Below are 21,300 nucleotides of genomic sequence, written 5' to 3' on the forward strand. Positions count from 1 at the left end.
GTATCAAGCTCCAGAGGCTCCTCCTTATTAAGGGAGGTTACATTCAAGGAGTCGAGATTTGGCATCTTTTCAATTGAGAGGCACAAGCTCGCCCCCATGTTCTTCTGCTAGTTCTACAATGCCCAACTTCCTCAACTGCGTAATATTGTCGAGCCCTTGTATCATTCTGTGCTTCCGACTCATTCTGTGTTGCCCACTCGCCTTTACAAATGATAGCTTTTGTAGGTTCTTCAATCCCCTTTGGTGCCTTGAACCCCTGAACAATATCAAAAGGTGCACTTTCCATATTGTAGCAATAAACCAGCAGATGTCGAAGTTTCTCCAGAGATGTGATGGATTACCACTTGGGATTATTGAAATCAGTAGGGCTTGCGGAGTAAGCCTCGTCAAACTAAATACGAGTGGAAAAAATTACGTGATAGCCTTGAGTCTGAATTGAGAAGCGGTGGTGCCCTTTCAGATATTATGAGAGTGTTTTCTGCAAGTTACAAGGATTTACCTTACCATCTCAAGTATTGCTTCTTATACATGAGTATTTTTCCTGAGAATAATCCAGTTAAGCGAAGAAGACTGATTCGGCTATGGATAGCTGAGGGATTTGTAACATAGGAGAAAGGCAAGACTCTTGAAGAGGTGGGGGAAGAGTACCTGAATGAGCTTATTTGCAGGAGTCTGATAAAGGCAAATGAAATGGACTTTGATGAAAGGCCAATAACTATTGGAGTCCATAGTCTCATGCATAGGATAATTCTCTCAGTTTCACAAGAGGAGAACTTCTGTACTGTTTGTGCAGGACCAGAAGGAAACTTGGCTGACAAACCCTGGCGCCTATCCATCCAGACGGGAAACTTTGATGTGTCTTAGGACTTAACCTGTGTTCGAACTTTTTTCAGTTTCAGTACAGGTAGGGTAAACATTGGTTCGAATTCAAACTATTGAAGGTTTTGGACATACAAAGCACTCCTTTGGGAAACTTTCCAAGTGCCATTACAGATCTTCTGCTCTTTAGGTACTTGAGTTTGAGGAATACAAATATAAGGAGCATCCCCAAATCCCTCAGGAACCTACGACACCTTGAGACCTTGGATCTTAAGCAGACTCTGGTAACAAACATACCCAAAGCAGTCCTACAATTGGAGAAACTTCACCATCTGCTGGTTTATTGCTACAATATGGAAAGTGCACCTTTTGATATTGTTCAGGGGTTCAAGGCACCAAAGGGGATCGACACATTGAAGAACCTACAAAAACTATCATTTGTAAAGGCGAGTGGGCAGCACAGAATGATACAAGGGCTCGACAATATTACGCAGTTGAGGAAGCTGGGCATTGTAGAACTAGCAGAAGAACATGGGGCGAGCTTGTGCCTCTCAATTGAAAAGATGCCAAATCTCCACTCCTTGAATGTAACCTCCCTTAATAAGGAGGAGCCTCTGGAGCTTGATGCAATGACCAATCCATCACCCCTTCTTCAACGCTTGTACCTCAGAGGGCCTTTGGAAAGGTTTCCACGGTGGGTATCTTCTCTACATGACCTGGAGAGAATACGCCTAAAATGGTCTTCACTCACAGAAAACCCGATTGCAGCTCTTCAAAACCTCCCAAATCTGACAGAGTTGCAGTTGCTTGATGCATACACTGGAACCCAGTTGGACTTCAACTCAGGAAAATTTCAGAAGCTTAAGATATTAGACCTTGAGCAATTGAAACAGCTGAGGTTTATCATAATGGAAGATGGCACATTGCCTTGCCTACAAAAGCTGATCATAAGGCAATGCAATGAGCTGGAACCTGTCCCCGTTGGTATTGACAGGCTCCATCATCTCAATGAGCAGCACCTCTGCGATATGCCTGAGAAATTCGTGGCCCAGCTGAAGAAAAACGGTGGTCAATTTTGCCGTCTGGTTCACCATATTCTGTGTATTCATTCATATAACCAGGGCCAGTTGAAAGATCTTTCTTGATCATTATACATCTATGAGGAAGAATCAGGTCTGTAGAACAACCTGAATTCATCGTTTCCTTCTTCTAGATTCCCCAAAACGTACTGTTGGATTGCTATTTCTCAAGGAACCTATGGCACCTTGAGACCTTGGATCTTAAGCAGACTCTAATAACAAAGGTACCCAAAGAAGTCCTACAACTTGAGAAACTTCACCATTTGCTGGTTTTATGTATCAACCAACAGCTTCTTAATTTACTTGTGCTTTAGGGCTGTTTGTTCTTGTGGAAGTCATTTCTCGGCAGAAAAATATCATTCCACTGTCTGACTCATTGCACAATTTGGTGTGTTTTCCATTTTTCCAGTAGGAAGTTTCTCCAGTATTTTCACCTTTTAAGCTGTTGTTAATTGGAGGTTCTCTAGCTTTGTAAATTTCATTTTCCTATCTAGAAATAGCTTTGAGACCAACATATGGAGCCATGAAAGAAACCTATTATCTGTTGCATGTAGTCATTTAGTTGTTTGATTTTCTTCATAATTTTTTTTTCATCAAACTAGAAACTGAAGGATTTGTCAAATACAAGTGAAAAATGATTTCTAGTCCACTGTCAACTATTCTGTTTATCAGATCAATTTGCTGCTAAAATCTTCTTTCTCGTTTGGGTTATCACCAACTGAAGGTATTGGGTCTTTATGTGTGGCTGAGTTTCCAATTGGAGGATTTGTTCCCAGACCGTGAGCTGGCATTGTCACAGAGGGCCATCTGTAGCATGTGAGTGCTGTCCGGAGCTTTTCCAGTGATCTTTTAGTTTTCATTTGGGTTGATGTTTGTTATTCTATATGAAATTTGTAGGCTGATTGAGGGGTTCCTGGAAAGAGGAGGGTGGCGACAGCCAATGGCAAGTAGTGTGCCCTCTCGCATTAGCTCAACTTCTCTTTTATCACACAAGCAAGATCTGTGAGACATCATTTGAAAAAGTTCACTCCATCTCCTTTATGCTCTGTTTGACTTTAGGTGAGTCTGAAGGTTAAAGTAACTTGGAAACTAGAACGGCCAATACTTGCTACTTTCTTGTAGTCTCCATAACTAATATTTCCTTACCAATTCTTTTGGCCATCAAACCAAGCATTAAGCTTAAGCTTTCCGAGGAGAAATTTCGTGCTTCTGATGCTGCAGTTTTCTTGTAAATTTCTAAATGCACACTTTCTTCAACATTGTATTTTCTTTTCTTGCTGTACATTCTTTCGTTTATGTGAACCAATTGATGGAAAAGAAATAATCAACTAATTTATTTTGTTATTTTTTCCTTATAAGTTCTATCTCTGTATATTATGTAGCGAAAAGAACTGAAGTTCTTTTTTCCAAACTTTTTGTTCCATCCTTCCACTTGAAGCTCTCTCCATAGTAATATGGTGCACACTTTTTGTTCCATCTTTCCATTTGAAGCGCTCTCCATAGTAAAATGGTGCACGAGAATGCAGATGCATTCTTAACCTTTGTGGTTACCTTCTTGTCCAGACACATATGCATCACAAATGAAGCTAACTGGAAGTTCGTTGCAATGCTTGGTTAGTAATGTCTATATATATATTTTGTGGTGGAGGTGTACAACAACTAAGAAAAAGTTATATACATGAAAACAGGTTAAAAAGATGATCTATTGCAAAAATAATTGAAATCAACAAGTATTCACATCAGGATTATACTTCCTAAATCAATGGAACCAGAACCCCCACTGAGGGCTCTAAGATTCATCCTGGTCGCATGAAATGACCATGCAAAAATAGGTCTCCCTACCTTGCCCCTTTATCACAGTCATCAAATGTAGTTGTATTAATCAAATATGAAGCTACAGGATGAAACTTTAGCATGAGATGGGACATTTTATCATCTGAATATCATGCTCCCCCTAATAGCCGATCTCTCCAACATGATGTACTGCGGAGAGTTGCTTTTGCCATTAGCAATGTCTTGGAAACTAACAAAACCATTACACAAAATGACCCATGCCCAGAAAGAAAAAGAGTAAAGAAAAGTGATGGATCAAGGGATGCATCCTAAATCTCAACAGTCATCCTTGTTGTCTTGCCTGTGACATCAACTTTTCAACCCTTTCCTTGGCTTCTACCATACTCTTCTTCTCAAGCTCTTTCAGCAACAACTTGTGGGTACAGTCCTTAGGAACCAATCCCTTTGACACCATTTCCTCAAAAAACAAGCAAGCATGTTCAAGTTTCCCACTCTTACACAGTCCATGCACCAAGAGAGAATAGGTTCCAACTTCAAGACTTATGTCGTTCTTAAACATGTGGTTCAACAATGCTGAAAGCACCTTCATTCTGTTGTTTCTGCAGCACATTTTCAGTAAAGGGGAGTAAGTATTAAGATCAGGCTTGCAGGAACTTTCTTCCATTTTCAGAAGCAGCTTCAAGGCATCTTCTTCCTGGGAATGCATGCAGGCAGCAGAGATCATGGTATTATATGTCAACACATCTGGGATTGCACCCTGCTTTGTCATGTCCTCAAATACATCCCGAGCATCCTTAAGCCTACCTGCTTTGCTTAGTATGTAAATCAAGGAACTGTAAAATGAAGTATCAGGAACACAACTGCTTCCCTTCATCTTCTCATACACCTCCAAAGCTTTAGATATTTCCTTTCCCTTGCCCAAAGCATGCATAACAATGGTGTATGTCACTACATTTGGGGGACACCCCTTTTCCTCCATCTCATTTAGTACAGAATCGACTTTGCGAAAATCTTTCTCGCGACAGTAAGCTTCCACAATGGACGTGTAAGAAATCACATCTGGGCAGAACCCATGTTCCTTCATCTCTGCCATAGACTTCAGGGCATTATCCATCTTCCTAGCTTTGCACCAACCATGAATCAATACATTGAAAGTATGAGGGTTCAAAAGAATTGAATCCTTGAACTCTACAAACACATCATTAGCATGCTCAACGCTATTCTCCTTAACCAGGGCATCCATAAGTGTATTCATCGCCAATGTGTCCTTCTTCACGCCAAACCTCTCCATTCCTCGAAATGCCTCTATGGCATCCTTCCACCGACTCGCCCTTGCAAGCCTTCTCATGACCTTAGTCATTGTGGCCAAGGAAACATATCCCCCCAATTGATCCATCTCCTCCACCAACTCCCACATAAGATCAAACTTCTTCAACTTCCCTAAGATGTCAACCATTGAGTTGTAGGAATTCAAAGAATGCCTATAACCCGTTTGAGCTTTTGCCCACTTGAAAAACCCAAAAGCCGGGATCCAATCATTGCTGAATCTCTTCAAAACTTGCTCAACCAAGCTTTCGGATACACTCACGCCACACCCACCTAGAGCTTGGACAACAGCATCAGCCGAGGAGTGCCTAAACTTGAGAAGTTCACTAATTTTATCGATATCACTATCAATAGTCTCCTTTAGCACGTACCCATCAACTTTACTGCGATGATCATGCTTTTGATTCTCCGCCCAATAAGCAAGTTTAGGAATCACGAAATCATCATCAGAATCTGAGCCAGCAGGGCTGTTATTCTGAGAGAATTTGACCCAGTCCGGAAGCTCGGGTGACTCGGCCGTGGTGGGTGACCCAGTTGTGGTGCAGAAATGATTAAGTGACAAGCAATGGAGCGCATTGAGAAGGAGATTATTACCTTTATACATATACGGAGTTGTCGATGAGCCTGAATGCGAAAAAAGATGGAAAATTTTGAGTTTTGAAAGCATCTTGGATTACCCAACTGCGGCTAACCCAAAGAATAATAATAAAAAAAAAAGGCTGTTGGATCACAGAGACTAGGAAGAGAACGGTCGGCACGCAGATCCCAGTCCTGGGAGAAAGTGATCAGGAATGGAGGCGGAAACAATGCGCTTCGCTCCTTTCTCTTCACTATTTTTGCTCTCTCGAACTCCTTTCCCGATTAAAACAGAAACTATAAGCCGACTACGCGCTACTTATTTCTTTTTAAAATCAGTTTTTGTCTTTGAAAAGGAAAATTTTTTAGACTTCAATTGTTTTTACTATAATACCCTTACGTTGGTTTAATTTCCCATCTCGCGGTAACATACCGTAAATACCCTTAATTTTGCAATAACTTACTTGCCGTCCGAGGGGATTTCAGACAAAATCCGAAGGCATTAGCATCAAATCTATAGCAACAAAAGAAGTATAAACCCTAAATCTCTATCTCCGTCTGTTTCAAATAGGACCAATTCGGGTGTTTTGAGTTTGAATAAGCGCCAATTCACATTTCCAAGTGGAAAAAAGGTGCCGATTTTCAGAAACTCTTTCTTTGTTGAAGGTAAGCTTCTGATCTCATTCATCTTTTTGTTTGTTTCTTTTTTTGGTGATTTCCTTTTCTATTCTAACTCATTCCGGCTTTTTAAGGATGGATTTTATTCCTCTTAAACGGTTTGGTTGCTGAGAAAATGTAGGAAATTTTTTTTTTTTGGCTCTTTATGTTTTGTTAAGTTACTTGGGATTTTTTCTTTTTTCTTTTTGAAAAAAAAAAAAAAGGAAAGAAATGTAAGGTTTGAGGTTTTATTTTATTTTCTCTCCATATTTTCTCAGAAAACAAGGGAAACTTGAAGGAAGGAGAATTGAAAATTGAGTTCTGTTGTGTTCTTCATAATCATAAGGGGAAAACTTGAAAATTTAGAATGGAGTGTTCTTCTATTCATTTTTTTCTCATTCTAGTTAAGATTGAAAAGAAATGCAGTTCCAGATGGAGAAAATTATGATAGTAAAATGGTTGTCTGTTTGGTAATTCACATGATTTAGTTTATCTACCTGTATAATCAAATGCTTAACTTATCATTGGAACTGCTTATTTACTGCATCATTGTGATTTCATTGGTACTGATAATAGAGAGAATATTGTTTGTCTTCTTAGAAATTTCATTCTACCAATTGGAAAAAGTGGAGCCAGGAAATTGGTTCTTGGGGAACCTAATATGATGCTTGGAGCGGTAAAAATTAATTAGGACAACATATACTTCGGCTGGGACGGCCTTAGCTTGCAGAAATTTCATTCAAACTTCATTTTGTTTAGTAAAGGCTTTGAAGTTGTACTGCAGTAATTCACTCTAAAAAAAGATTGTAGGATCTGGGACAGGAGGAGAGGGGGTGGAAGGAAAGAGAAGAAGCAAACCACTGTCAAGTTACCTTCAAACAGCTTCAATGTGGCTTGATTTTGGAGTATTTTGCTTCAGGGATGATTTTTGGTTGGTTGCATGGATGTCCAATCATTAACTTTTGCTTTATGATTAGAATCATTTAAATACATTTCAAAAAAAACAGAAGGCTCTAATATTTTATAAAATTATTGTATAAAATTTTGGGCGACTCTAATTTCCTTATTTTTCAGGATAAGTAGCTTTGGTTGAAGATGCTGTTAAAGTTGAAAAGAGAATGTAAAAAGTTGAGTGTAGAAGAAAGGATTTTTCTTAAAAGCATTATTGGCTGTGGCACTTAGTGTGAGTGTGGATGGTTGTGTATAGTGTATGCAATCTTTCTTTCGGGGTAGGTTGTTGCATCAATTCAAGTTACTATGAGAGAGTTCGGATCCTTGGTTTTCTTTTTCTCTTTATTTGATTTTTAGTGCTCTTGTATTATTATTATTATTATTATTATTTTGTGGGTTCAAGTTAGTGCCCAACGGGTTATTTACTTTTTTTCCAGGATTACATATTACACCATGAAGAGGGCATTTCCATGGAATGAACAGGTGGATGTTATATCATCAGATGAATCTTCTTCCTCCAATCCAGGTGTAGAAGTTGATAATGGGTCTGTTGACAAGAAGTCAATGGATATAACTATTGATCAACCTGCCCGACAAGAGCCATTTGAAGGTATTTGCATATTTGCATTGGAGCCAGTGGATTTATTGGTTGGTTACTTTATTCTCTAGTGATACTATCATACAGAAAACCAAGGGTGTGTTTTCTCTTGATTGTTTTCTAGGATATACCTTCACTTTAAACCATTGCTGCTTCTGTTGAACATATTATAAGGCCAGATTATTCAAGCAATTGAGACTTAACCCTTCCACTTCATTTTCTGAAGTGATCCTCATGTTCCAACCGTGAAGAATGTCACTAATTATGGGTAAATAAGAAATTTCAAGGAATAAAATGACCTCACTTTAAATCATAGAAAAGGACTATCTTATGTTTTGCATTCATCTATAAGATGCACAGAGTACCAGTTTGCTTTCTACAAATACTATCAATCCATGGTACCACAGTTAAACTGTTCAAGTGCATGGGATCCTTTAGTCTAGCAGTTTGAGCATAACAGCTCCAATTGTTGAAGGTCAAACTGCCAGCAGTTTGACCTGTCCATATTTTTATACTGGAGTGGCTGAGAGATTCATTAGTTCCCATCTTAACCTTTATGGTTCAGATGTCTGCAAATCAGTCCACTTGCAGTTCTACTCCTTTCAGTATTTGTGAGCTAATCTGGGACAGGAATCTAGAAATTTGGCTTGCCATAATGTTAATGGCACAAAAGGTTTTGACTTCTCTTGCAAGGAACGAAACCATAAACACACTACAATTTTGGGAGGCTTCTTTCCTTGAAATAGGCTAATTGTCCTCCATTGATTTCATTTTATATATACGTCAATGATGATGTACTGGGATCAAATTCATAATGATACTTGCTTCATACATACAGAATATTTGCGTTCATGATACTTCCATGTTAACCAGCATGTAGAATATCATGGAGAAAGCGGTAGCATTGCTCAGGCTGTACTGGGTCTGCTGATACTTGATGCTAAAAAAGGTCCTGATATGTAGGAACCTCTTGGAAGATTCCAGGGCTGATTGATCGGTTAATTAGACTTTGCATCCTTTCAATTGGCTTCCCACGCAAGTTTCTTATTAATTGTGCTCTGGCTCCCCAAATGAGTCCTTAGCTGTTGTATGGATTTGGTTTCTTCAATTATCAACTGTATCCCTATTCTCACAAACGGTGTTATTGCATGAAAACTTGCCTTGATGCAGATGTAGTGATCAGAAGGGCAGAAATGTATCAGGAATACATGAAGCAGATTCCAATCCCAGCCCGTCGAGGCTCTCTTATTCCATTTGACACATGGATGGGATTAGCCAAATCCATAAAGCAATTGTATGGGCAACCTCTGCATTACCTCACCAATATTCTTGTAAAACAGTGGGATCAGTTAAGGATTGGAAGCAAGGATGAAAATAGGTCACTGGATTCCATTATTCACCCAAGTAAAGCTGAAGCTAGCATCTGGCTCATTGAAGAAGTCCACCGACAAACCACGTCTCCCCATCATATGGCAAAACTCTGGCTGTCAGACCCAATGCACTATGCTTTTGTTGATTCCATCTTCCCACAAATATGAAAGTTGCTCCGCAAGGCCTGTAAGTTTCTGCCTTAGGGCTACTCTTACTGGGTGTTTCCTAAATTCCTAGAAATGGTTTAGAACCATATAATGCAAATTTGGGGAAGATGCAAACACCTTTCTTGTTCATATATTTCTCCTCTATTCCCATAATTTTTCAACTCTTCATAAATTTTGTGGCAAGTAGCGTCTTCTCTGGCATCTGTTCTTGATTTGTTCTTTTTGATGAAGCGTTCAAAAGCTAAAAAGTGCTTTGTACAAATGAACTAATGTAAATGGATTGACATGCTGAATTGTCCAAAAAATACTTACCAATGAAGTTCATGTAATATTACCAATAATCACAACAAGAACATAAGCCTTGCCGGAAGAAGTGAAACCTATTATTATCTCTAACAATAATCTCCCGATTATATATTATTGATGCCATTTTGGCAAAGGAGTGGCAATCAGAGCACATGCGCAGATTCTTAACAACACGAATTGGCGTGCTTCGACCTGTAGTGATAAGCCCAAATGCAATAGCAAGTTTCTCACTATGTCGACTGAGCAGGTACTCTTTCTCCTGCTCATCAACATCAAGTAAAACATTGGATAGATCAGGAATATGGCCAGCGTCTGAGAATCTGCAGTTCATCTCCTGTAGCATCAAGGCAATGTGGGTCATTTCTGGATGTGATTCATCCCCAGAGGTGAACTCATGTATTACACCATTAACCTGTACCGAGCTTGATCCGGGCACTTTGCGAACCCCTTTTTCCCTCAAGTTTAGTCTCACTCTTGCAACGTCCGTCCATTTCCCAGCAGAAGCATATATGTTTGAAAGAAGCACATGGACCCCAGCTCTCTGAGGAGCCAATTCATTTATCCTTTCAGCTGCATATGTAGCCATTTCAACATTCTTATGGACCCGGCAAGCAGCTAAGAGAGAACCCCAAACCACATCATTAGGCTCCATGGGCATGCTCTTTATGAGATCAAAAGCTTCCCTCAGTAATCCAGCTCGGCCAAGTAAATCAACCATGCACCCATAATGTTCAATTTGGGGGGAGATTCCATGGTCCTCCATCAAACTGAAAATATGCAAGCCTTGTTCCACTAGCCCACCATGGCTACATGCAGTCAGTACTTGCACAAATAGTACCACATCAGGTTTCACTCCTTGAATAAGCATCTGGTTGAAAAGCCCAGTAGCTCCTTCCCCATTTCCCTCCATGGCCATTGTTCCAATGGCTGCAGTCCAAGCAGATACATCTCTTTCAGTCATTTTATTGAAGACTTGCATTGCACTTTGAGGATCACCACACCTAGCAAACATATCAACCAGAGCTGTATTGAGCCGCATATCACAAGGAATTCCATTCTTTTCAATGTAAGTGTGAACCCACTTTGCAAGCTCTGGAGCTCCTAAATATCCACAGGCAGAAGCGATGCCCATCATTGTCACCCTGTCTGCTTTTATTCCCTCGCCCTGCATTTCTCGGAACAGTTCAATTGCGTCCTCAAACAAGCTCTTCTGCACCAAACCACTAATCATGGTGTTCCAAAACACAGCATTTCTCTCTGGTATTTGATTGAATACTTCCCAAGCTGATTCCACATCACCATTTCTGATAAATCCCGCCGTTAGTGAATTCCATGAAACCACAGTCTTGTTGGACATTAGATCAAATACTCTACAGGCCATTTCTGGTTTCCCACACTTCATGTACATGTCAATAATCACATTTCCAATGCTATCCCAACCTTCTAGCCCATTCCTTATCACATAACCATGGCACACCTTTCCATAGAAAAGATCAACTAACTGTGCGGAGGCCGAGATTGCAGATAACATTGTGACCCTGTCGGGTCGAGGGCCTTGTTGCAGCATTTCATCTAATATGGCAAGCGCCTCTCTCGCCAATCCCTGGCGCACATAATTTGACAAGATTGTATTGTAAAGGACCAAATTTCTATCAACACATTCATCAAAGAGCCGCTTTGCAGCATCGATTGCACCGCATTTCATGTACATGTCGACGAGCGCATTCACCATGACTTTATTGAGCTTCAGCCCCAACTCACCGATATAAGCACACACTCTCTCGCCCATGTCAAGATCCCGCAACTTGGCACATGCAGAGATCACACACACCATGGTAACCGAACTAGGTCTAATACCCGCCTCCACCATTTCAAAAAACAAAGAAACGGCCTCTTTTGGACGATCCCCACGAGCGTAACCACAAATCAAACTAGTCCACGACACAACATTTCTTTCAGACATTCCCTCAAACACCTTGTGCCCATGATCCATGTGTCCACATTCAGCATAGAAATGAATCAAACAGTTCTGTATAAACACATCTTCCTCTAAACCCATCTTGACAACGGACCCATGAACTTGAATCCCCTCACAGAAAGCTGCGATCTTTGTGCACCCACTCAAAACAAATGGAAAGGTATAGTGATTAGGTGTAACGCCTAGGACCAACATCCGAACATAAAGTAAGATAGCTTCGCGGCCAAGACCAGCAGAAGAGTAACCTCTGATCAAAGAGTTAAGCATGAAAAGCGCATCATCGCTTCTTACATCTTCTTTGAAGAGCTCAAAGGCCTTTCGAGCGTAGTCTAAGCTTTCCGGCGAGGCAATTTCTGCGCCAGCATTGACCAGCTTGGTTAGAGTAGAAGGGATCTGATCAAGACCGTTCTTAGTAATTTGACAGTGTAACTGCTTGAGTTGGTTCAAGGTTTTGCAACATCGAAGTGATTCATTCAAACAACTGTCTTTGGTCATGGGGTCGGCCTCTTTGATTTGGGTGGCGGAGAGCAGAGGAGAGAGGCAAAGGCTGGAAGCCATGGCTGTTTTCTGTTGGATTTCTAACGGCTGCCTAAAACTGTTTTTAGATATTCCTAATAATATCTGTCTGTTGTTTTTAAAAACAAAATAAAATGCTTTCAGACAACAAAAAGACTTGATGAATTTTTTAAAATAAAGAAATATATATATATATATTAAAATATATATATATGCATGTCACATTTTTACAATTTTTTTATTAAATAAATAAACTCTAAATTAAGTAAAACTTAATATGTTAAATTTATTAACAAAATCAATAATTTTTTAAATTAACTTAAAATTAAAATATGGCGAACAAACTAATATTAAAAATTTATGGACAAAAATTAGTTTAAAATAGCCTTATCATTTCTCTTTTACATAAAATCGTTATTTTTCGACTTTTTTTTACTAAGCAAATGAACTTCAAATTAAACCAAACTTATTGCATTTGATGTATTAATAAGTTTAATAATTTTTAAAAGTATTTTAAAACTCAAATAGTGAATCAATTAATATTGAAAATTTATGAACAAAAATGGATACTTTATGGTTTCTCTTTTATATAGAATCATTACTTTTTTATTATTTTTTTCATTAGGCAAATGAATTCCAAATTAAACAAAATTTAATACGTTGGATTTATTAACAAGTTTAATAATTTTAAAAAATATTTTAAAATTCAAATAGCAGGAATTTTTAAACAAAAATTAGTTTACAACAACTTTATTTTTTATCTTCTACATAAAGTCATTATTTTTTGAATTTTTCATTAAGTAAATGAAATTCAAATTAAATAACAAGTCTAATAATTTTTAAAAATAATTTAAAAATCAAATAATGATCTAATTAATACTAGAAATTTATGAACAATTCTATATAGAATCATTATTTTCTAATTTTTCTCAACAAATAAACTTCAAATTAAACAAAACTTAATATGTTAAATTCAATAACAAGTTTAGTAAATTTTAAAAATATTTTAAAATTCAAATAATAAATTCATTAATTCTAGAGATTTATAGATAAAAATTAGTTCACTCTATTTTTTTTTTCACATAATTATATTTTTATAAATTTTCTCACCATAAAAATGAATTTCAAATCAAGTGATATTTTGTATTGAATTTATTAATAAGTTTAATTTTTTTTTAAATAATTTAGAACTAAAAAAATAGATCTAATCATTAAAAAAAAATATTTCAAATATATTATAAGTAGTAGTTTTATAGTTTCTCCCATACATACAACTATCTTTTTTGAATTTAGGTAAATAAATTATAAATAAAATACAACATAATTAATAATTTTAAAATTTTTAAGAATAATTTTGAATTCAAAAAATCAATCTAATTAATTTCATATTAAATCAAAACATTTTAGAATACTATATTTATATTCCAATACTAAATATGTACATAAAATAAAAAACTTAACTCATTTACATATTAAAAAAAATTAAAACTTTATTCATTATTTATTTTAAATCAAATAGTTAATATCCATATCTTTCTAACATATATTAAAATAATATATTTTTTATAAAAAAAATATATAATTTATAATTTTATTATTTATATTTTGCTAAAAACAATTATAAAACTATTTTCATTTTTAATAAGACTTGAATTAAGTTTAATTTATATTATATAAATTGAATTTGCAATATTTTTATAAAATAAAAATATATATATATTTTAAAAACAATGTTCTTTGAAAGAAAACTTCCTATCAATACCTCAAAAAATGTTGAAGATTTGGTGATAGTTTTTAAACTATCTTTCTTTTCTAATGTGTATTTTTTTTCCAAATCCTGATGTTCTGAAATGCAATTGTTATCCAAATTGTAAAACCATATATATGCAAACCCAAAGACACTTTTATTTATTAACTTCAGATTTATTCAAGTTCTCAACAAGGCTAACTTCCATTAGTGGTTGGAAGCTGGATTTGAAGCCGCATTTTCTCAACATGGGTTAAACATTTACATCTTTGTCTAAGGCAGTCTTGAACACAAGGATGGTCACTGCAGATAGCTGGAGAGAGTCGTAGATATGGCCCTTATAGTGTGGGGAGAAGTCCTGCAGCAGCCTCCAAAAAGGGAAGCCCCAGCTTCACGCCACTTGCCCACATAGGATACAAAGTCTCCATCTTGAACTCCACTTGATTTCTGCAACACAAAACATACATCTGATTACGTGCTAAACATAAGACAATGGACTTAAAGTTAACATGTCAGGTCGATCAGACTGGTGCTAAGATTGCAGGATGATCGATGATGATGATCGTAGTTGAGCATATCTAGTTTCTGAATTTTATGAAAGCTTCAAAACTATATGTTAGTACGAAATAGAACCAAAACAGAATGTGTGGCAGTTGATAATGCAGGCAAATATGAGCCACTTCAAGGATAATTAACTTAGGGAACAAATAAAACATCTATTACTAACCATTACCCAGGATCTAGACTTGCAAGCCAATATTCAGAGGGGCCAGAGAAGATGAGCACTAGTGGCCAGGTTTGAGCTCAATTCAAAATTTGAACGAAATAAAACTAGGGATAGAGGAAGCTCACCACCCACTCCTTTCGTACTCCATCATAAGTCTCACCGCTGTTTGGATATATGACTACTGGTTTAGTAGTTACCTGCAGGATTAAATAGCCGATAAGAAGCCAAGTATTTGAAAAGGTAGAAAGCTGTAAGGAGAGAGAATAAAATTTAAAAACTCATATCTGAGTTTCATCTTTTTTCCTCCTATCTGAGTTGCATTCACCATAATGAAAAGAGTCCTCTTCATAGAGTAGTAGTATGGAAAGATACATACTGATAAGAATAAGAGCAGAAAAACTGTCTTTCAACTTGTCACAGGCATTCGGAAAAGGAAACAGAGTTACCATATCTATTTTGAAAATTAGTCCTTGTAAAAAGAGCATGAACCTGGCATAACATACCTTCTGAATCAATAAAATCAGTCCATGAATAAATCTAGGAGGGGTGCAGTTGATTCCAACTGCAACAACTTGCTTGCATGAATCTGCAATTGAGGCACACTCTATCAAAGAATCACCACTAACCGCATTGATTCCATCCAGAGAAGTGAATGAAAACCATGCTGGAATCTTTATGTTTTCTTCATCAAGAAGTTCTGCATAGGCCTGCAATAGAACCAAAAAGGGTCAAGAAGTATACGACCAGAATAAAAAATCTCATTTCAAGTAATCTCATGAGCCCAGCACTCATGCCGTATGCTGGCGGACCACACAACCATAAACCTATGTTAAACTGGACCACAACTGGAGCTGGAGAGGCAAAATGTAAACCAACCAGCAAACCAAGCTGTTCAACAGCATGAAGTATAAACTCTTCTTCAGATCACGAATTCCATCTTTCCTGGATTCCAAATTTAATACGTTCTTTACATGTGATGCAATTTGGTGGATTTAGCGGTATTACCTTTGAATTTTACAAATAATGAAATGATATACATCTTTATAATAAAAATAAATACGGTAACTGTTTGAGGCTTAGTTTATACCCCACCTTAAGCACTTTGCAACTTTATAAATAGCAAAAATTCATACAGATTGTATGGACAAGATTAAATAGCCTTTCCACAAATAACATAAAGAAAATACCTTTGCTTCTAGCTTATTTGGAATTGTTTCAAATGCAATCAAGTCAGCACCTGACTCAGCTAGAACCTGGACCCGTCTCCTGTGAAAATCTTTCAAAGTTTCCAGAGTAACTGCAGCACCATAGTGCCCACTGTAAAGGAAGAAAATAAGGCATGCCATCACTAAAATATCATAATCTAAATACTGCCATAACTTTAAATTCAAACATAAAGTAATGAAACAGTAATTTGAAAGGTAGGGCCTGGAAAGAACATGCCCATGTTGTAAATATCATTTATGCAGGGACCTTGCTCGTCTTTAATTCCAGCTCTGAGATCTTCTAGGCTAAATAAACTTCCAAACAATTTGTGCTTTTTTCTTTTTCTTTTTCTCTCTTTAGGCTGAGGCATGCACATTGCTAACATGCAGCCTAATTATAACTTACAGAGTAATTTGCTATTTGCTCTGCATTTCCTAATTCATCGTGATGGAATCCTAGGATTGAGAAGACATGATATCATGAAGATTAAATAGCCCAATCATACTAGTGCACTCAATACCTGGTTGAACACAGATGACAATACAGCACATCACTTCAGTTGTAGACACAAGAAATATGATTGCAACATAGGAAGCTACTATTAAGAATTACTAAGTAACTCACCTATACTCGGATCCATCAGCCAGATATGCCCCGTAGCTACCAACAGAAGCTGCAACTAAGATTAGACGCTGCTCTAGACAAGTGCCCTTGGCACATCTCTCATGATAAATATCCCTTGCCTCACATGCAATTTCAACGCTTCTCCTTAGCAAAGCCTCGGCTTCTTCTCTAGACAAGCCTTTGGCCTCAAAGCCCTGAATAGTAGCCTGTCTTACATACAGAACAATGTTACCTTTTTTTTCTTTCTTTCTGTTAAGCAAAATGAAAAATCTATTGGTTTGATACACATCAAAACATAGAAGGGACAGCACAATAACCTGATAAGATGCTGTTATTATGATACTTGCCCCTGCTTCAAGGTAATCTAGGTGCACCTGTCATAGTAAAACAATCAATCAACAAAATCCTCTATGAAAGGCAAAGGAATTAGCTATCAAAGTGTCTTTCAGTTCTTCAAAATTGATTATGATACAACTACAGAGGGTAAGGGTAACACTACCCGATTTTTAAATCCTTTGTATAGAAAAATTATCAAGATGAAACTATGGCACTTGGTATTGCGAATTCTATGGAATCCCACGGTTGTTTTATTCTCACCTAAGAAAGCCAGCATGCCAACTTTGGTTTCTCAAAACACGACATTCAAAAAACTGTGAAGTAAATAGGTCTCATCACCACAAGGCACATCAGTGACATCACAAACCCAACACCAGTGCCCATTCAAGCCTGTAATTCATTGAATTTGGTTGCAAGAGAACCTTAATTCATCCAAGGACCGCTATAGACTCGACCAGCGAAATATCATATTAATCAAGGACTATGAAACATGCACTCCTAAAAGACTTTTCAAACACATTTTGGTTTCTGATTGAACATGCGACAAGAAAATCTCCTTCACATATGGATTTCTTACAAGCTTGTCAGATTCCAGCTAGGAGAAGACAAAGATGATTGAAGCATTTCAACATCCCAGCGTGGCCCACATGTCCTGCTACAGGCATCTAACACATAAAGCTAAAGTCTCCATGAATTTTTTTCTATTCTAAGTTTCTAACTTCTCACAATAATTCCCTTTACGAAAATTGCATTTGATGTTTCACTCTTGATGCAAAGGACCATTAAAGCATCTATCACCACACTCTTTGTGATGTGAAACAGAAACCTGTATGAATCAGCTGTTCTTACCTCATCCCTCTTTGTAATTTACCTATTTTTCAAACATGCATGACACACGACAGATGTCATGAAATAACGTGAGCTCATAAACAAACATGAGGTGGATTAGGATAGCCTTTGCCACGTATAATATAGGCAGTTTTTTATTTTTGCTTTGTGAGCCTGCAATTTCTGATGTGACTGGCCACAGTTTCACAGTGTTTCCTGCTCTCTGCGGCTTCCATTTTAAACCTCAGATGACCATCGGGTCCATCTATTTTAGTTAAGACTCTGAAAATACTTTTCTTAATTTTGGAAGAATAATTTCTTATGTTTTTTGTCATGTTCTTGTGAGGTTATGTTCTAGTGAAATAAACCACAAGCAACCCATCAAGATTCTACCAACAAAAAGCTCAAAAACAGAGCAGACAACCGGAAAAGCACATGGGCTTCTCCCAAAGAAACAGAAAGACCAAATTTCAATCCATAAAACTCATAAAAATGAAAAAAAAAATGAAAAATGCAACCCAAACCCAAAAAATAAACAACGAAATGATGAGAAAAAAAAAAAAGAGGAGACAGAGAGAAAGAGAAACAGAGAGTGTATTACCCTCCTGATAAGGTCAGGAGAATGAATGAGGCATGTGGCGCTCCAGAGAGGGTCATTGAGGTCGGCGCCGTGACGCTCGAGCTCGGTGGCAAGGCCGCCGTCAATAACCGCGTAGCCGCCGGACTGGTGGAGGAAATCGGCCATGAAAGTGGGTGATTGGAGGGTTGCGAATCCCATATGGAAAAAACAGAGATTGAATGAGAAAACGAGAAAACGAGAAAAGGAGAGAGGTTTTTATGGGAGTTTGGATTGAGAGAGCTGACAAGACAAGCTCCACCGTTTTACGGTTTCCCCTGTCGAAACTCCAGCCACCTCCCTTTATTTGGAGGGAAGATCCTTACAATTACTCAAATGCCCCTACTCCTTTCAATTTTCCTTTTATACCTATATTTTTATTTCTTTTTCAATTAATAATTAAATGATATCATGAGAATAAAACTTAAAATTTTAAATTTCTTATTTTAACCAAATATTTAAAGTAACCAAATATTTATATAAATAATTCCATTATATTAATAATATTTTTTTTATTTACCATTTACCAAATTTTAGGATTAAAAAAAAAAGTATAAAATTGAATAAAGCATTACAAAAAAAGCTCGTAATTGTCTCTTACTTTTGAATTTTAACTAGAAAAAAACTTCATTTTATTTATTGGATTTGCTTTGGAATTAAAAATTTAACAAATTGTTTATTTTTTAATGCTTTTTTAAGAACAAAAATATAAATAAATAAAACACTAGGGAGATACAAGAAATTGGGCGATGATTAAATATACGATATGTCATAATAAATAATAATTAAAAAAGGTTATTTGATTAAAAGGATCAATAAAAACCCGATTTTGAAAATTAAATGTTTGATTATCTTTTTATCTCATTTTAACAAAAATGTTCTCACTCACTTTTGTAAAAATAACTATTTTGAAAATACAATCCTTCCCTTTTTTTTACCTTATTTTAATAAAAAATGTTCTTACTTGTTTCATGTAAAAACAATTACTTTTAAAAAAATTATATATAAATACTTGAAATAATAAAAGACATATAAAAATAATAATAATAAATTATTTTTTAAATAAAAAAATTAAAAAAATTAGATTTTACAAATTTGGGGATTATTTTATTTTTTTTAATCAATTAAGTCTAATAAAAAGTTAATATATATAGATATAATTGTTATATCTTAGAGTAAGTTTGACATTGTTTTTATTAGAAGGATTTTTACTCAAATTATTTTCTTTATAAACATTTTTCGAAGAATCATCTGTTATGTGTTTCTTTGAAAAATACTCTAATTTAAAAAAAAAAAATTAAGTTGAATAGATTTTCTAAAATCACTATAAAATAAACTTTTATTAGTTTTTCAGGCTACAATTATTTTTTGTTAATAATAAAGTGTACATTTGTGTCATAGAGGGATGGATATATCTTATATCCAATTTTATAATAAAGTTTACTTGTAGGGAACTTGTTCCTATTTAATACAAAATCATAATTTTCTACTTTTGAATAAGAGTCGATGAATTGATGGTAATCTCATTTTCAGAACCAAACCATATAAAATAATAATCAAGGACATGAATGAATGGGGATTGATTGACGGCCACATTCTTAAGAGATAAAGGAGAGAGCGGAAAAACCACGCTACGGGCCACAGCCAGTCTCCTATATCCTCAAAACTTCAAATGGACAATGACCTCCATTGCGTCCAGGTGATGACTGCTGTCTCAAGAAAGGCTCTCCTCACTTATCACTTCATCCCTTGGGCTGCTCCGCCTACCTATCACACAACGCCATCTGCGTTAATTAATTCTTTTTAGCTCCTCGAGGCGAGTCATTTGCACGTGGATTTTCGTTACTGGTTTAAAGAAATAAAAAATAAATTTAAAATTAATAAATTGTTTTTATTTATTATTTTAAGAGATTGAATTTGAAGGAAAATTGAGTCCCCTCTTCAAGATGATCCAAAAAAAGAGATTGGATTTGTCACCATCGAATTGAAGGATTTCAAGATATGAAGGAGATTAGATTTGTTACAGTTGGAGGATTTCAAGTGACGAGGATAATCCAACTTTTAATGATTTGACCTTAAGAATTATATAATATTCAAATTAGAAGTCACCTAACTTGTACAAAATCTATTTTTAGATAATTTTACTAAATTAGTGCCCAATTTCAGGGAAAAATTTTAATTTCCACAATGTGATATATGGAATATTTATATGCAATTCCTCCTAATCGTAAATGAATTTTCAACATATTCGGAGTGCTCACTGATAATTTGTAGTGAATCTTTTAGCTCCTTAATGTACTATAGGAAAATTTTGATTATTTTGAAGGAGATTATTTGGAAGGAGGTGAAGTGGGTAAAACAATACTCATCTTGGAATTAACCAATAACAATGTCAAAGTTCAAGAGTTGTATTTGTATTTGGGGAGTAGATGAACATATTCATAAAAGAAATCATATTTATAGAAAAATAAAATAATTTGAAATGATTAATGAACTTCATCTCTAAATTATTTTTATTTTTTAATGTCCATCAGCACAATATATTATTTTTTTCAATTTCATTTACAAATAATACAAGTGAACATGAAGCTTTTGACAAATATAATTAAAATTAGTAAGAAATTTATATATTTTTAATTATTTAATCCTTATATATTTAATAAGTACAATGAGTCTAAAGTAGTATATACAAATAATTTATTAATTTTAAATTTAATTTTTATTTCCCTTTCATTTTTGCTCAAATTTTATGAAAAGCAAGTACAAGAAATAAAACTCTTCTTCTATATTTCATATAAATCTTTAATAATAAAAAAAGTTATCAATTCACCGTCGGATTGATAGTTGAATCGTGGTCAAACCATAATATCATAAATATATAATTTATATTTTATTAAATTTAAAAATAATTTTTAAAAATTAAAAAACATATATAATTAAAAATTTTAACAGCATTTCATTTTTTTTTTATATTTGATATGTCAATTAAATGATAAATATATTAATATATCAAAATTTATTAAATATTGTATATATAATATTTAAATATGAAAAGAATATTATAAAAAATTGCAAAGA

General features: G+C 35.6%; 5 protein-coding genes across 9 annotated transcripts; 2 read left to right on the forward strand and 3 right to left on the reverse strand.

Moving 5' to 3' along the window:
* The first annotated feature begins 178 nt into the window (after nucleotides 1-178).
* On the forward strand, nucleotides 179-3,232 carry LOC117914366 (disease resistance protein RPM1-like). 3 transcript variants are annotated; one of them, XM_034829672.1, is made up of 3 exons: nucleotides 179-2,122; nucleotides 2,213-2,714; nucleotides 2,796-3,232. In XM_034829672.1, exon 1 carries the CDS (start codon nucleotides 1,173-1,175, stop codon nucleotides 1,962-1,964), a length of 792 nt encoding a protein of 263 aa, XP_034685563.1. In that variant the 5' UTR covers nucleotides 179-1,172; the 3' UTR covers nucleotides 1,965-2,122; nucleotides 2,213-2,714; nucleotides 2,796-3,232. The 3 variants fall into 3 exon arrangements, with proteins under 3 accessions (XP_034685563.1, XP_034685562.1, XP_034685565.1); XM_034829671.1 differs by having other exon boundaries at nucleotides 2,623-2,714; XM_034829674.1 differs by having other exon boundaries at nucleotides 179-1,992; nucleotides 2,623-2,714.
* A 353-nt stretch (nucleotides 3,233-3,585) lies between these two features.
* On the reverse strand, nucleotides 3,586-5,867 carry LOC117914364 (pentatricopeptide repeat-containing protein At3g22670, mitochondrial-like). Its single transcript, XM_034829669.1, has one exon. It carries the CDS (start codon nucleotides 5,683-5,685, stop codon nucleotides 4,015-4,017), a length of 1,671 nt encoding a protein of 556 aa, XP_034685560.1. The 5' UTR covers nucleotides 5,686-5,867; the 3' UTR covers nucleotides 3,586-4,014.
* Nucleotides 5,868-6,058: 191 nt separating this feature from the next.
* On the forward strand, nucleotides 6,059-9,539 carry LOC117914367 (protein RDM1). Of its 3 annotated transcripts, XM_034829677.1 has the most exons (5): nucleotides 6,059-6,260; nucleotides 6,852-7,182; nucleotides 7,326-7,480; nucleotides 7,640-7,812; nucleotides 8,971-9,539. In XM_034829677.1, exons 4-5 carry the CDS (start codon nucleotides 7,656-7,658, stop codon nucleotides 9,336-9,338), a joined length of 525 nt encoding a protein of 174 aa, XP_034685568.1. In that variant the 5' UTR covers nucleotides 6,059-6,260; nucleotides 6,852-7,182; nucleotides 7,326-7,480; nucleotides 7,640-7,655; the 3' UTR covers nucleotides 9,339-9,539. The 3 variants fall into 3 exon arrangements, with proteins under 3 accessions (XP_034685568.1, XP_034685567.1, XP_034685566.1); XM_034829676.1 differs by lacking the exon at nucleotides 6,852-7,182; XM_034829675.1 differs by lacking the exons at nucleotides 6,852-7,182; nucleotides 7,326-7,480.
* A 61-nt stretch (nucleotides 9,540-9,600) lies between these two features.
* Nucleotides 9,601-12,198, reverse strand: LOC117914362 (pentatricopeptide repeat-containing protein At3g22690). The gene has a single exon (XM_034829668.1). It carries the CDS (start codon nucleotides 12,178-12,180, stop codon nucleotides 9,670-9,672), a length of 2,511 nt encoding a protein of 836 aa, XP_034685559.1. The 5' UTR covers nucleotides 12,181-12,198; the 3' UTR covers nucleotides 9,601-9,669.
* Nucleotides 12,199-14,019: 1,821 nt separating this feature from the next.
* LOC117913941 (homocysteine S-methyltransferase 3-like) lies at nucleotides 14,020-18,485 on the reverse strand. Its single transcript, XM_034829074.1, has 7 exons — nucleotides 18,208-18,485; nucleotides 16,760-16,816; nucleotides 16,443-16,648; nucleotides 15,800-15,929; nucleotides 15,116-15,319; nucleotides 14,738-14,809; nucleotides 14,020-14,332 (listed from the first exon to the last, which is right to left on the reverse strand). Exons 1-7 carry the CDS (start codon nucleotides 18,382-18,384, stop codon nucleotides 14,186-14,188), a joined length of 993 nt encoding a protein of 330 aa, XP_034684965.1. The 5' UTR covers nucleotides 18,385-18,485; the 3' UTR covers nucleotides 14,020-14,185.
* Nucleotides 18,486-21,300: the final 2,815 nt, after the last annotated feature.

Source organism: Vitis riparia, chromosome 5, assembly GCF_004353265.1.
Source record: "Vitis riparia cultivar Riparia Gloire de Montpellier isolate 1030 chromosome 5, EGFV_Vit.rip_1.0, whole genome shotgun sequence".
NCBI classification, from domain to species: Eukaryota; Viridiplantae; Streptophyta; class Magnoliopsida; order Vitales; family Vitaceae; genus Vitis; species Vitis riparia.